Source organism: Panthera pardus, unplaced genomic scaffold, assembly GCF_024362965.1.
Source record: "Panthera pardus isolate Hobbes unplaced genomic scaffold, ASM2436296v1 HiC_scaffold_13, whole genome shotgun sequence".
In the NCBI taxonomy this organism is placed as follows: Eukaryota; Metazoa; Chordata; class Mammalia; order Carnivora; family Felidae; genus Panthera; species Panthera pardus.
The window spans coordinates 117,079,186-117,095,696 of NW_026526688.1; the positions used below are offsets into that span (position 1 = coordinate 117,079,186).

At 38.2% G+C, this 16,511-nt stretch overlaps 1 protein-coding gene across 2 annotated transcripts in view; it reads left to right on the forward strand.

Moving 5' to 3' along the window:
• Window positions 1–11,447, forward strand: part of PPA2 (inorganic pyrophosphatase 2) — an 88,097-nt gene extending 76,650 nt beyond the window's left edge. For both annotated transcript variants that reach the window (XM_019416411.2, XM_019416401.2), the window contains 2 exons: window positions 10,126–10,162; window positions 11,231–11,447. In XM_019416411.2, coding sequence (XP_019271956.1) covers window positions 10,126–10,162; window positions 11,231–11,265 — 72 coding nt within the window. In that variant the 3' untranslated portion in view covers window positions 11,266–11,447. The remainder of the gene's footprint in view (window positions 1–10,125; window positions 10,163–11,230) is intronic.
• The last annotated feature ends 5,064 nt before the right edge of the window (window positions 11,448–16,511 follow it).

The window sequence follows — 16,511 nt, forward strand, 5'->3', positions numbered from 1 at the left end:
GTGTTGGGCAGAAAAGCTTTTGCAGCAAGGCATACATAGTTCATAGTATGCAAAACACCCAAGGCAGTACCGTATGTTTTTAATGAATACGGACAGATATGGTCTTCACATTTTAGAAACATAAATAAGAATAGTAAACACCAGTGTTAGCATGGTGGTTAGAAGTTACTTCTGAGAAGGAAAATAAATATCTTTATTTCTGATGAGTACGGAGAAAAAGACTTCAGTTGTAAAGTTTCTGAAATAATGTTACTATTTTAAAAGTGTAAGGAGTAGATATGTGTTATGTCTTCATTTTTTGCATGTTTGAGGTATTCATAGCTTTAAAAATTTGTATGCCTAGGAAAACAATAGAAAAAATTAATAAAACTAAAAGCTATTTTTTTTTAAATGATCAGTAAAATTGATACATCTTTGGCCAGAATGATCAGGAAAGAAAAGAGAGAAGACAAGTCTTCATTGTCAGGAATGAGACAAGTGACACCACTGCTGATTGTGACAGTCATTAGGAGAATAAAAGGAAAATACTGTGAAAAACTTTACACCAGTAAATTTGACAACTTTGATGAAATGGACAGATTCCTCAAAATACACTGACTACCAAAATTCCCTGAAGAAGAAATAGGCATAAACAAATTAAATGGGTACTTAAGAAACCTTTCCATAAGCATAATGCTTGGCCTAGTTAGCTCCCACTACTTTTATTCAGCATTATAGGTTCTAGCCAGTGCATTAAAAAGAAGGAAGAGGCATCCAACTTGTAAAGGAAGATGAGGTGAATGTCTCTGTAGAATGTTCAATAAAATCTACCTGAAAGCTACTAGAATAAGTGACTTTAGCAAGTTTGTTACAGGATACAAGATCACTATACAACAAACTATTATATTTGTATATGCTGGCAATACACAATTGGAAACAAAATAAATACATTGTTTATAATGGCATCAAAAATATGAAACACTTAGGGAAAACACTGGAAAAAATATGTGAAGAACCTGTGACCTATAAAGCATTGCCAACAGAAATCGGAGAACTAAATAAATGGAAAGATATAGGTTGGAAGATGCAACATTGTTGTGTCAGTTCTCCTCAAATTTTGATCTATAAATTCAGTGCAACATCAAATTCTAATACACTTTTTTTTACAAATTAATAAACTCATATATATATAAATACCAGAGACCTTGAATAAACAACCTTATGAAGAAGAAAGTTGGAATAGTAATTTCCTTTTTTCAAGATATTTTATAAAACTACAATAATCAAGAGAGCTGAGTAATGGGGTAAAACTAGACAAAGAAATGAATGGAATTAAATACAGAAATAGACCTACATGTATGTGCACAACTGATTTTCAAAATGATAATCTTTTAAATAAGTAGGACTTGAACAGTTGGTTATTCCATAGGGTACCAAAGAAACCTCACTTCAGTCCATACCTTGCACTTTATATGATAATTGTCTAAAATGTATCCTAGACCAAAATTTAAAACCTAAAACTATAAACCTATTTTGATCTTGGGTAGTTAGGCAAAGTTTTTTAGATATGGCACTAAAAGCATAACCTATTTTTTAAAATGGTAAATTAGATTTCACCAAAATTAAAGTTTTCTGTTCTGTAAAAAATACTCTTAAGAGAATGAAAAGAAGCCACATAGTATAAGAAAATATTTGAAAATCATATACCTGATAAAGGGACTTGTATTAGAATAAAGAACTCTCACAATTCATTAATAAGAAAATATACCATCCCCTCACCTCCAAAGGAAATGTGCAAATGGTCACTTTACCAAAGAAGACATACTGAAAACACATGAGATGATGCTTAACTTGACTAATCATTAAGAAAATGCAAATTAAAAACCACAGTGACATGCTTATGCACACTTTTTAGAATAGCTAAAAATTTAAGAGATTGGCCATCCCAGTTGTTGACATGAATGTGGAGGTACTTCCATAGTCTGCTGGTTGGAATGAAAAATGGTACAACCACTGTGGAAAACAGTTTGGCATTTTCTTGAGAAGTTAAATATCTACCTACCATATGATCTAGCCATTCCACTTTTAGATATTTACCCAAGAGAAATGGAAGTATATGTCCATACAAAAACACTTATACACAAATGTTTATATCAGCTTTATTTGTAATAGACAAAAACTGGAAACAGCCCAAATGTCGATCAACAGATGAATGGATGGATGAATTGTGGTATATTCAGAGTGTATGTTAAGCATGGGAATACTGCTCAGCAATAAAAAGAAATGAATATTTGATCTGTGCTATAACATGGCTGAGTTTCAAAAAAAATGTTGAGTGAAAAAAGGCAGACATACATATATATATTATATCATACCATTTATATACAATTTTAGGAAATGTAAATGCTAATGTATGATGACACAAAACATCATTGGTTGGAGAGTTTGGGAGAGAGCCAGGAAGGAAAGATTTTACAATTTCTCTTACAGGGACAGGAAGAAATTGGGGATGATGGTGAATATATTTATTATCTTGATTGTGATAATGACTTTATGAGTGTGTACATGTGTCAGAACTACATGCTATAAATATAGTATGCACAGTTTGTTTCATGTCAGAGTTAGTCCAAGGAAATTTTTAACAGGAAAAAAAAAAAAAGGTTTGTTCTGGAGTCAGGCTGTCTAGGTCCAAATCCCAGGTCTGTCACTTGTAACTTAAAGCAAATTATTTAACTTGTTTATGCCTGGTTTCTTTATTTATAAAATGGAGCTAATAATAATATCTTTCTTACAAGAGTTAGTGTAGAGAACTGAATGAGATAATCCAGGTAAAATGTGAAACAGACAGTATTCAATAAACGTTGATTTTACTGTTACTTGGCATTAATGTTGTTGAGTTAAATTGACCACATAGAGAAAAATCCCTTCTATTCCAGCCTCTTGAGTATTTCCAGTGTTATACTCCCTCATGGGATAGCCCATTCCATTGTTGGGTATTGTTAAGTCATTGTGACTAATATAAATTATTCAGTGAGAATTAGTCTTATATTCAGAGACTTAAACAGGAAGAAGAGGAGAGGGAAAGAGAAGAAATTAGTTTCCACAATATAACAACTTATTCTAATACTTAACTACTTTTCCCATCTGGGAATTTTTACCCAGAATTCTCCCACATGCTTTTATTTAAGCACTTTCCTTGTAATCTGCTCTCTGAGGAAATGGATTGGGGAATGTCTGAATTGGGTAATTTGTAAGGTTTTTAAATATTTGGTGAAATTAGTCATTTTACTGGGGGAATAAAAAAAGAACTTTGTGAGGTGGCACACACAAACTCCGTACATGTAGGGCGACAAAGAACCACACTCTTTGTTAAAGAAATTCCTAGACCTGCCTCAGATCCTCTACACCCTGGTAGCCATGGGGATTAAAATTCTTAGAATCTAGGATTCAGGGCAAGGAGAATAAGCACACTCCTGCTCAGTTGCAGGGGCCCAATCTCATGAGACTGTGAATCTTTAGCTCATAGGAGTGATGGAAGGCACTAGAAACTTCTGGAACTGGGATGAGAGAGTGCCTCTCAGAGAAGTCTTAGCAGCTGCAGTGTTTGTTTTTGCTTTCACATGGCCAGGTTTCCCCTAAAAGCAGTCTCAGGTAAAGCTGGAGCACACAAAGCTTAGAGATGGCAGTGGTGATGGTTCATGGATGCACAATGAGTAGTACTTGGAAGGAGAAGGAAAAGGGGGATTTTTCTACTTTACTTAAAAATATATTCTCTCTAAAAAATAAAAGTGGGGCACTTGGATGGCTCAGTCAGTTGAGTGTTCAACTCTTGATTCCGGCCCAGGTCATGATCCCAAGGTTGGATGCTCAACTGACTGAGCCACCTAGGTGCTCCTGGACAAGAGAAATTAAAATAAAATCAACCATTTTCTTAGATTCTAGCCAATTGCATACATTATTGAAAGGGAGAGGCAGTAGATTAAACTTACACGACTTAAAATACTTCTACATTTTGTCTCTGGATAACTAAGAATTGGTCATATTTTGCTGGATTTCTAAAGCAAAAATCAGAAAAGGAATATAAAAGTAAAATTAATGTAGAGCAACTGCCCTATGAACTTTGGAAATATAATTCAACCAAAAACCCTGTTATACCTGAATGAAAAACCGGGAACTTTTTTTCCCTTTAATTTTGAACCCTTATAATAATAAAGTGAAAGAATATCAACTCATATAGTAAAAGCACAATTTTATATTGTTTCAATTAGTGTATCGTGTTAGTCAGTTTGAACAAATGTAACCTGGAGTGAAAGATGCTCGTAGGGACCTAGTGGGCTTTTTAGAAGGAGAAACACTAAGTACAGAGCAGTTTTATTAATGGTTCGTATCAACTCAAAATATAGTTTATGCATGAATAGGGATAGAGGCTAGAGTAAGCTTTCTTTGATGGGTCAAAGAAAAAGACATACTTTGGTAATGCAAACTGTAGATTAGTTTGAAAGAAATCAAATATACTAATATTCATGAGGAAGTATTTTTGGAGTGGGAAAAGGGGAGAAGATAGTATTTTGAAATAAGAATATAAAATAATACTCTTTTGTGGAGAATTTGTATTGGATTATTAGAGGGTGCCCACATTTTTCCAGTAAGTAACTGAAAATCCTTTGTATGTTTCTAACCATGAAGATGTAGTGATGGGGACACCTGACAGAATTGGGATTGGGTCAGTTTTAGGTGCTTCTCTTAGTTACTCCACTTCCTGTAAGAAGGTGTAGTTTGTTGTCATGTTTATGAATCAGGAGGCCATTGACTAGGTGAAGAATGAAATAGTAGTGGCTGTGTATCATGCACCCCTTGTTGTTTTCAAATTTAAATATCCATCTCTCTTTTGGCATGAGTTAACATGGAAAAAGGTTAAAAAAATGACCTTGAAACTATAATAGTTCTTATCTCTGAGTTCTAGACTTGTGATGATTGTTTTCTTTTATACAAAGCTTTGTGCATACTGAATATTTTTACGGACCAAGAAATATATTTTAAGAATGAAGAAATAAGAGGGCACCTGGCTGGCTCAGTTGGTAGAGCATGCAGCTCTTGATCTTGGGTTTGTGATTTCGAGCCCCATGTTGGGTGTGGAGATTACTTAAAAGTAGAAATGATCTTTTAAAAAGAATGAAGTTATAAGAACATTCCAGAAATTATTTTTAAAATAAAATGGGATGATGTTTCTGCTAGAGTAGTTTGTCCATTTCTTTCCTGAGGCTAATGAGGAGTTGCCCAAGTGTTCTATTTTGTACAGGCATACCTCCTTTTATTGCAGTTCACTTTATTGTGCTTCACAGATACTACATCGTACTCATATTGAGGTTTGTGGTAACTGTGTTGAGCAAGTGTATTGGTGCCATTTTTCTAAAAGCATTTGCTCACTTTGTGTCATATTTTGGTAATTCTCACAATATTTCAGACTTTTTTATTATTACATTTGTTATGGTGATCTGTGATTAGTGAACTCTGATATTACTCTTGTAATTGTTTTGGGGTGCCACAAACCACACTCATATGAAATGGTGAACTTAATGGATAAATGTTATCTGCGTTCTGACTGTTCCACTGTCTGGCTGTTCCCATCTGGCCCATAGAGAGGCTTTTCTATTGCCTGAAACACAATATTGAAATTAGGCCAATTAATAACCCTACAGTGGCCTCCAGGTGTTCCAGTGAAAGGAAGAGTCGCACATCTTCCATTTTAAATCAGAAGTTAAAAACGATAAAGCTTCACGGAGAATGCACATGTTGAAAGCCAAGACAGGCCGAAAGGTAGGCCTCTTGCTTCATAAAATTACCCTAATTGCGAGCACAAAGGAAAAGTTCTTGAAGGCTACTCCCGTGAACAACCAAATGATAAAGCAAAACAGCCTTATTGATGAAACAGAAAGTTTGAGGGGTCTGGATAGAAGATCAAACCAGCCACAACATTCCCTTAAGCTAAAGCGTGATCCAGGGCAAGGCCCTAACTTTTCTGAATTTTGTAAATTCAGAGCTGAGGAAGCTGCAGAAAAAAAGTTGGAAGCTAGCGGGGGTGGCTTCATGAGGTTTTAGGAAAGAAGCCTCTCCATAACACAGAAGTTAAAGGTAAAGGCAGCTGCAACATGTTACCCAGAAAGTCTAGCTAAAATATGAGAGTGGCTACATTAAACAACGGATTTTCAGTGTGGATTAAACAGCCTTCTTTTGGAAGGTGCTGCCATCTAAAACTGTCAGAGCCAAAGAAGAGAAGTCAGTGCCTGGCTTTCAGAGTTTCAAAGAATAGGCTAATGGAGCTGGTGACTTTATTGCCATCCCCCACATCCTTCGGCCCTTAAGAATTAGGCTAAATCTACTCTGTCTGTGTTCTGTAAATGGGACAACAAAGCCTGAATGACAGCACGTCTGTGTACAATATGGTTTGCTGAATATTTTAGCCCACTGTTGAGACCTACTGTTTAGAAAAAGACTTTTCAAAATATTATCACTCATTGACAATGCACCTGGTCCCCCAAGAGTGCCAACAGAGCTATACAGTGAGATTCATGTTGTTTTTGTGTCTGCTGACACAACATGCACTCTGCAGTGCATGGATCAAAGGAGTAATTTCGACTTTCAAGTCTTAACATTCAAGAAATACATTTCACGGGACCTGGGTGGCTCAGTCAGTTAAGTGTCCGACTCTTGGTTTCGGCTTGGGTCATGATTTCACAGTTTCATGAGTTTGAGCCCCACATCTGGCTCTGCACTGGCAGCCCGGGACCTGCTTGGGATTCTGTCTTTCTGCCCCTCCTCCACTCAGGCTGTCTCTCTCTCAAAATAAAAATAAAACTTAAAAAAAAAATTTCGTAAGGCTGTAGCTGCCATAGATAAGTGGTTCCTCTGACGGATCTGGGCAAAGTAAATTGAAAACCTGGAAAGGATTCACCATTCTAGACATCATTAAATACATTATGATTCATAGGAAGAAGTCATAATTTGGAAGAAGTCGATTCCAACCCTCATGGATGACTTTGAGGGCTCCAGACTTCAGTGGAGGAAGTAACTACAGATGTGGTAGAAATAGCAAGAGAGCTAGAATTATAAGTGGAGTTTGAAGATGTGACTGAATTGCTACAATCTCATGATAAAAGTTGAATGGATGAGTTGCTTTTTATGGATGAGCCAAGAAAGTGTTTTCTTGGAATGGAATCTGTTCCTGCTGAAGATGCTTTAAAGATGGTTGAAATGACAATAAAGGATTTAGAATATTACATATATTCAGTTGATAAAGCCAGGGGCAGGGTTTGAGAATACTGACTCCTGTTTTGAAAGAAGTTCTACTGTAGGTAATATGCTATCAAACAGCATCACATGCTACAGAGAACTTGTTCATGAACGGAGGAGTCAATCAATGTGGCAAACTTCGTTGTTGTCTTAGTTTTAAAAATTGCTACAGCCACCCAAACCTGTGGCAACCACCACCATGATCAGTCAGCAGCCAGTAACGTGAGGGCAGGTCCTTCCACCAACAAAAAGACTGACTCGCTGAAAGCCTAGGTGATAGTTAGCATTTTTTCTCAGTAATTTTTAAATTAAGGTATGTACATTGTTATTTTAGATATGCTATTGCACACTGTATTTTAATAGACTATAGTGCAAACATACTTTCTTACGTAGTAGGAAATCAAAAAATTCATTTGACTCACTTCATTGCAGTATTTGCTTTATTGCAGTGGTTTGGAACCAAACTCTCCATGTCTCTGATGTACGTATGTATACCATACGTTTTCTTCCCCTGAAATGTTTGGCAGCTCCAGCAAGAAACAGCTGCCCATTCTAAACAGGAAATCTAAACAGCTAACTTTCCAACAAACTTTGTGATAGATGTCCTGCACTGTTGATTGACCATACCAATTTCCAAGAAATAAACAGGTTACTCTGTTTTATAATCTGTGTAGTACAACAGAGCCATCAAATCCCAAGGGCCTACTCTCAGTATAATTTTTATTACTGTGGTGGTGCTTTCATACCCAATTTTTACATAAGTTCTATCATCCTCAAAACCAACCATGATTAAGCATTTTCTCTGTGCTAGGAAGGTGAATAGAATTTTTGTTTTTTTGAAGTACTTGGAAATCTCAAGGAGGTTTTACATGACATTATACAGAGGTCTTCTTTATTTATTTACATTGTTACCTGATTTTTCTGTGACCGAAAATAAAGCATATTTGATTGGCCTTTTTCGTAAAGAGTAGAGGGAAAAATAACTTGAAACCATTTATGATTCAGGAGAATATATTAAGGTTCTCCAAAGAAACAATAGGATATGTAGATATATGTAAAAAGTGAGTATGGAGGCTTAACAAGTCCAAAATCTGAGTAGGCCAGCAAGCTGGAGACAAGAGGGGAGCCAGTGATGCAGGGGAAGTCCAAAGGCAGTTCGCTGGAAAATTTCCTCTTGCTTGGTAGGCTGGTCTTTTTGTTCTTTTCATAACTTCAACTGATTAGTTGAGGCCCACCCACATTACAGAGGGCAGTCTGCTTCACTGAGAGTTTACCAATTTAAATGTTAATCTCAGCTAAAAACACCCTCCAAGGTAACACATTAATCATTACAGGGACTATTTTAATATTGCTGAAATTTAAGTTTTTCTTCCTTACTGACTTGATCTTAATAGTACCCTTATACCTAAGCAAGGAGAGCCCTACTTTGCATTCTGCTTTGTAGAGGGTCCTGCTTTGGCCTTCATCCAGTTACATCCCTCCCCACAAAACCAGGGGACCATAGTTGTGCATTCACCAGGAGCCAAGCGGCCCGTTCCATACCACCCTCTAGCTACTCAAGACCCTGGAATTCTTTGCCCAGGTTGCTACAAGCCTGTTACTACAGCCTCTGTGGGCATTTCCCCAGCTCTGTGCTCATTCCTGTGTGAATCATTTGCTTGCATCATTTCTGCAGGGGCCAGTGGGTGGCTGTTTGGAGGAAGGGAGTGTGTAGGTTTGTGGCCTGGAGTTTCTGCCCTTGCACAAATGAGGCCCTCAATACAGACTGGAGCCTGAGGAAAGAAGAGAAGTGGGGTGGGCTGAGGGCCCTGTGCCTCTCTTCCTTACTCGGCTATGTTCAGGCAGTCTCTGAGGTGTCTAGAATGCCAAGCAAGGCTTCCAAGTCATCACAAAAGTATATTTATCAAGATAATAGAATGGAACATACTTTAAGTTCAATTTATCATTTTGTTAGCTTGATTTATAACTTTTAAGTATTACCATGTGTGGTATGTGGTCTTCCATTTGTACCTTTGCCCCAGACCTCAAGTGTTAGAGGCAGATCTTTCCTACTTAGGATGAGCAAATTCAGAGAACTAGAATTAGAAGTTGATTGTTAAATTTGAAATCTGAAATGTGTTACAAAATTTGGGTAGTGATTATCCCTAGGGGAAAAGAGGTTATGACTGGGGAAGGGCCTGGCCTATTCCATTTCTCGACTTGGGTGGTGACTGCATAGATGTTTATCCTTGGGCTTTGTGCATTCCTCTGTGTGGATGAGGGAATCTCTCAATAAAACAAGATGAAAGAAAAAAAAAAAAACTAAAAAATGTATTGTTCTTAATTATGAAAAAAATCTGGTATCTCAGAAAAGCTTTTCTTTCAAACTTGTCTATCACAGATTATACTGCATCTGTTCTAAAAATCTTGGCCCAGTCATGGAAATGAACAGAAAAATTAATTTAAATGCTCTGGAAGACAGCTAAATGAATTCCACAATGTGTGTGTGTGTGCCTCACGTATCCATGAATGTGTGTGTTGGGTTTGTGTCCCCTAGTCCTCGGCCAAAGAAACAACTGAAAGGAAACCTCTCTCTCTTCTCTTCACATTCTCAGTAGTTCCCATGGGTTAATGAGAGAAATATTTTCAAGCATGCTTTTTCTGTTTGACTCTGAGTCTGTGGTTTGTTTATCCAAAAGAAGAAGCAGTGATAATTAAAGGCAAAGAGAAGTACTTCCTTTTTTCAGGTTAGAGAACCGTTGCTTGTAAACTTTGTTGTCTAGTTCCATAAAAATACAAAACAAAACAAATGTTCTGGGTGTAGTTTCCACATCTAAATATTCATAACAGGGATTCATCTCTGTCTTTATCTTTCAGGTGTCCTCGTCACCGAATAAGGAAAGTAATGAAGAAGGTATGGTATATTTTGGTTCTTGAGCTAGATGTGTTTATAGTGGTGGAAACCAGACAAAAAAGCACAATAGATTAATGAAAGTTATATAAACCAAGTAAAATAACTTTTTAAATAGTCACTAAAATTTTCAAATGAAATCATTTATTTTGTAATTTCAAAAAATGAGAAGGAGCACATTTACTGCTTTTAGGCTAGACAGTAGTTTGATTATGTTAGCGACTTTTGGTGAAGTACTGAAAATTTTCAGGTAATTCTGATAAATTTAATGAGACTCCAGGTAATCTGAATTTGGAAGATTTTTTAAATTATCTTGTCACTTTAATGAATCATTCATTTTAAATAAATATCTTAAAATCACAGTTTATCGTAGGATGGAAAATAACTTTATTTTTTGTTGCCATTATTTGAAGCTGTTTTGAGAAACAAGTAAAAATGTTCTGTAGTAAAAATTTCAAAATACAAGCATAGACACATATCATTTGTCTTTGAAACTTTGCAAAATTTTTGGCCCTTTGTTTTAATACAAAACATTAGAAGAGCATTCAGCTTGCAAAGTTGGAGGAAAAATGAGAACTGTTTACTCTGTCAAGTTCTACGGTGTTTAGAAAAGAACAAATCCATAGACATTTCATGGGAAAGCAAGCTATATTCCTTATATGGGAAACTAACAGATTGTTTCTCTGCAATACTGTTCCATTTTTTGGATATTTGACAAGCAGTCAAATTTTACCATACAGGGTTTTTTCCCTAGACCTTTCATGCTGACGCTAGGGCACTAACTTCTGTGTTATTCAGTAGAGACTAAAATGATCCAGAAAAATGTAGGAAATAAAATGGAAAGGCTCCGGAGTGTTTAGCCCAGTTTTATATAAGGCTTGAGCCAAATGAGAGAACTTGGGATTTAAAGCGGAGTAACTTTAAATAGGGAAGTGTGTCATAGCAAGCTCATGATTGTTTTTATCTGCCTAAATACTTCCTCAAGGTGTAACTGAAATTTCTCTTCCCTCCATCTCTCCCTCTCTCCCTTGCTGTTTACCCCTTCCCTGACACCCCCTTCCACCATTTCAGACACAGAGCAAGTATGGCACTTCCTTGGCAAGTGACTGGAACATTTGAAGTTCTGTCATCAAGATTCCAATCTCCAAGGACTCCACGACTCCCTCTCCCCAGATGCTAGAGACCAGCAGAGCTATGAGAATTCACTGACTTCCTGTTAAAACTTCATTTTTTTTCCCAACTTCTTTTGAGATATACAATATGTAAATAAACTGAAATTTTTGAATTATTTGGGATATTTATTGGTATGAAAAGAAGATTTTGTTTAATTTCATAGCAGAAATTTAGAAGCAGTGAGTTTTGACTATACTAATTTCTGGGTTCCAAAGGAACCCAACCATTTTATTAGCTTTTTTTCTATGGGTTAATGTAGAATTTTTAAATTTAGTAAGTTAATAGATTTGTATAGATATTATTCTCATTTTCACACCATATTATCTTTTTGCAAGTTGCTGGCGGAACCTTTCTTTAGCCAACCTGTGTCCTCTTACTAGTCCTGTGTACGTGTTTACATTTATGAAAGCTCTTTCCTGTAACTTAATATTTTGGAGGGCCTAAACTCTCTGAATCTCAGGCCCCTTAGTTTCAATTCTCATCCCTCTGGTGATGACACCCAAATCTACAAAAGAAGCCCAGGTCTGTCGTCTGGGGTCTCTGTTGGATGTCTCCTCAAATTCCTTCAACCCCTCTGGTCCGGAACTGTACTCTTATCTTCCCGGGGCCTTCAACAGTGGAATTAACATTCTCCTAGCCCCCCACTCAAACCCTTGGAATCATATTGAACCTCCCTTCTCCTGTCTTTGTTGATGAAGATCATCTAAATGTTGCTTTTCCCTCTCCATTCCTTTGTACCCACACTGTGCTGGATTTCCCATCAGGTCACTTGGCTCCATTTACCAGCTTCCTGGCTCTTCTCCATGCATCCCCGACCGAGCCCTCTGCCTCAGACTCACTGGCCTAGCTCCACTTCATGCCCTGTTGTCTCCTCAACATGTTGTTCTGCCTCTGGCTTTTCTCCTTTTCATACCATCCTCCACATTTCCAGTTATTTTCCTAAAGCATAGGTCTTGCCCAGTTATATTTTTCTCGGAAAGCCTTCAATGGGGTTTCCATGTTCTGGAGAATAAAAACCAGACTGATTTCCTCAGGAGTCCCACCCTCCAACCACGCCATGCCACTCACTCCTCCCCAAGCACATCTACTGTGTTCACACACTCCCTGTTCTGTACTTCCCTTGCTGATCCTGTTCACATCTTTTCTCCCCCTTCCTTTCTGTTATCATTATGAGCATGCTGTATTTGCACAATGTGCTTTGAGGTTTACAAAGCACTGTTCTAATAGCTACCATTTCTTAAGCATCTGTTGTGTATCAGGTGCTGTTTTAGGGGCCCTGTGTGCATATGCCCTTGTAAGGTGGAGAGTGCCCACTTCATACTAAGGCTCTGAGAAGTTCTATAACTTGCTTGAGGTCACACAGTAAGGTTCACAGCCAGAATTAGAACTCTTGACTACATGGCTCTAAATCCTGTGTTTTCCCGGGGCACCTGGGTGGCTCAGTCGGTTAAGCGTCCAATTTCGGCTCAGGTCATGATCTTGCAGTCCGTGAGTTCGAGCCCCACGTCGGACTCTGTGCTAACAGCTCAGAGCCTGGAGCCTGCTTCGGATTCTGTGGCTCCCTCTTTCTCTCTCCTCCCCCGCTCATGCTCTGTCTCTCTCTTCTCAAAAATAAACGTTAAAAAAAAAAAAAATTAAATCCTGGTTTTCCCACCCTGCTGTGCATGCTGCTTCTCACATACAGCCACTGTGGGATGTAGGCGAATCCCAGAATATGCCTGTCACAGATGAGGAAACAGGTGTGGACAGTTTAAGTGATTAGCCCAGATGACATAGTAATGTTCACCTGAGACATCTTTGGGAATGTGTAAACTTCTTCGAAGGACATCAAAAAATGTGAGGGAACCTGTTGTTTTTAATTTTATTTATTGACACATTGATTTTTTATGTTGTGGAAATAATAAAACACCAAAAGGGAAAATAAGGAACAACTGTTACTGCAGTAGTTGTAAACAATAAGCCAAATTATCAAAGGATAAATTACTGGGCTCTTGGCATATGGCATATTAATCTCCCAAGAGTTGGAAGAGAGAGGCCATGTCTAGTGAGGTAGCTCACACCTGCTTTACTCCTTTCCTCCTGGAAGTCCGTGACACTTAGATGATGCCTGATTAGTGAGCCTTGCTCACTGCAGTATGGTTGATCAAAATTGTCTTCATAGTGTATGATTTTGCATAGTTATGGTCTTAAAAAATACATAATGTTAAATTTTAATTTTTCTCTAATAAATGTCTGCATTGCTACATGGACATCATTATAATGGTGACAGTTATATTTAATTGAATGGCTATTTCATAGTGTCTTCCAAATGAGCTAATCTGATCTTCGCCAGCCCTTTCCCAGAGAACAAGTAAATTGAATAGATGTTATACTGTATAGTTACAAAGGAAAACTCCTGGGAAAAAATAGAGTGAATCATTGTTAAAATTGCCTAAAACTAATTAGGAAACCAAAAGTGATCCATGGATGGGTTAGGTAACACCCACAACCAGTTCCTGTGGCTATGAAAAAGTGGGTAGACTATCGATTCATTGTTCTCAAACTTACTGTTATTACAAATGTCTGAAATTGAAATTTTTATGAGGTTTTTTTAAATACAGAATTATTTTATACATGGTATATTTAATATCACACCACTGTTCTACAGAAGGAGTGCATTGAATTTCATAAAAGCCATTTCTCCATCAAGAACTACATGTATTTTTAGCAGTTTGTGTACTCATTAATAGCCCCTGGAAGAGGGCTCATTGCATTGTCATGGGTAAAGATATGTCTTTTTTTAATGTTTATTTTTGAGAGAGAGAGAGTGCAAGTGGAAGAGGGGCAGAGAGACAGGGAGACACAGAATCTGAAGCAGGCTCCAGGCTCTCAGCTGTCAGAGCCTAACATGGGGCTTGAACCCACAAACTGAGATCATAACCTGAGCTGAAGTCAGATGCTTAACCGACTGAGCTACCCAGGCATCCTGATAAAGGTATGTCTTGTGACTGCTCATTTATCTTTATTACTTATTACTATCTTATACAGTGGATCACACCTATAATTTCTGAGTAGCATCTTTTTTCATCATCCTTGTGCTTTTTTTTTTAATGTTTATTTATTTTTGAGTGAGAGTGAGTGTGAACAGAGGAGGGGCAAAAAAAGGGGGAACAGAGGATCCAAGCAGCCTCTGTGCTGACAGCAGAGAGCCCGATGCCCTAAGACTTGGACACCCCACCAGCCCCACACCTGCCGTCTGTCTTCCTGAGGCACAGTGAGAGATGAGCCACTGCTTCTGATGGGACGGCCTCTGAGGAGTTGAAACCGTCAACAGGTGGCTGTGCTCTGACAGGAGCAGCAGAAGACCGTGGTGGCATCAAGACACAAGAGCTTTATAAAACGTGTGAGCCCCAGCCGAGGTCAGGGCTGCTGCAGCTGACCTGACATTTACCCTATTTGGATGACCTGTTGAGAACAGACTCCACTTCTCAGGTTATTTCCCAACTTAAAAGGAGCTAGCAGCCCAGGGCAGCTAGAGAGGAAGGCGTAACTGTTCTTTCCTTCAGTCAAAAAATATTTATTGAGCTCTCTTTGTGTCGGGACCAACAATGCATCCATCAGTCAGACCCTGAGTGCCGTGACTCCAAAGGTATCTTGGTACACCACAAGAGGAAAGCTGTCAGAGCATCTCTTCTGTCTTCAGAATGCCCAATACATCAAGGGCTGTTTCCCCTTGTAAAATACCTGGTTCCTAAGGGTTGAATCGCACAGAAAGATTAGAGGGGGGTTAATTACTCCAGTCCTGAGTGCATCCCACTACAATGATTTTTTAATTAGCCAACCCTCTGTTTCTAGAACTGCTTCCTCATTTTTTGCTATTTTAAAATTCAACCATTATTTATTGACTACCTGTATATGGGCCAGATACTGTCTCAAGTTCTTAGGATATGTCAGTGCAAAACATAAATACAGAAATCCCTGCCCCTGTGGACCTTGCATTTGTGTGGGGAAGACAGATCAGGAACATTGTAGTAATTTATATCATATGTAGAAGAGAAAACAGGGTAAGGGGAATTGGCAATCCAGCTTGTGTTCGGGGGTAGGAGGGTGAATTGAAATATTAAATTGAGTAGGTCAGGGCAGGCCACACTGGGAAGGTGGCAGCCTGGCAAAAGGTTGAGGAGAAGCAGAAGTGGGCCCACGTGGGGCCTGGGGGAAGAGCACTGAGGCAGAGGGAATACCAAGAACAAAAGCCCTTGTGCAGGTGCACGGCAGGCTTGCAAGAGGGACAGCAGGAGTAGCAGAGATGAGGACCCAGAGGTGACAGAGTATACAGGCTCTTGTACGTCAACGTAAGGACTTGGCTTCATACTCTGATAAAATCAGGAGCCATGAAGGGTCCTCCAGAGAAGTGGGTCACTACTCACTGTGTTGAAAGTAGACTGTGCTGGAAGTGAGGGGGTGGGGGCAGTGCAGGGCAAGGATAGAAACAGGAAGATCACTTAGGTTTCTACAGTAATCCAGTAAACTGGCAAGCAGATTGTCCCTGTTTGAGATCATTTTCTTCGTATAAGTTCCATAAGATAGAATCGTAGAATAAGAACATTTTGGGACCAGATAGATTTTCATAAGTGTTATTCCACGTTCTATCGCCACCGGCAATATATGAGATTTCTAATTTCTTTTTTCCTACCTTCCTATGATAGGATATTTTGTTGTTGTTATATTTGTTGTTATTCAAAATAGGTTTAAATTTTTTCCTACATATTGACTAGTAATAGTGTCATCAACGTTCTGTTTATTTTCTTTACCTATTTTATCTACTGGATCTTAATGTTTTTATCAACTTATATGATGTCTTTAGTCTTAGGTGCAAAAATTGGATCCTGAATACTGCATCCAAGTTTAAAGAGATAAAAACATCTAAACCTGGGCCCTAAAAATATTTATGCTGAGTGAACTGGGGAAGCAGGGGTGAAATCTACTAACTTTCCTTGTTTCAAGCAGGACTAACTATAGGACTATCGGACTATCTTCATTATGTTATTGCTTCTTGATCTCTGTTACCCAAAGTTAAAAATGAAAAGTAAGATAAATATTTGTTTTTTTTTAACTTATTTATTTTGAGAGAGAAGGTGAGCAACCAGGGTCGGGGGGGTGGGGGGAAGCAGAGACAGGGAGAGAGAGAATCCCAAGCAGG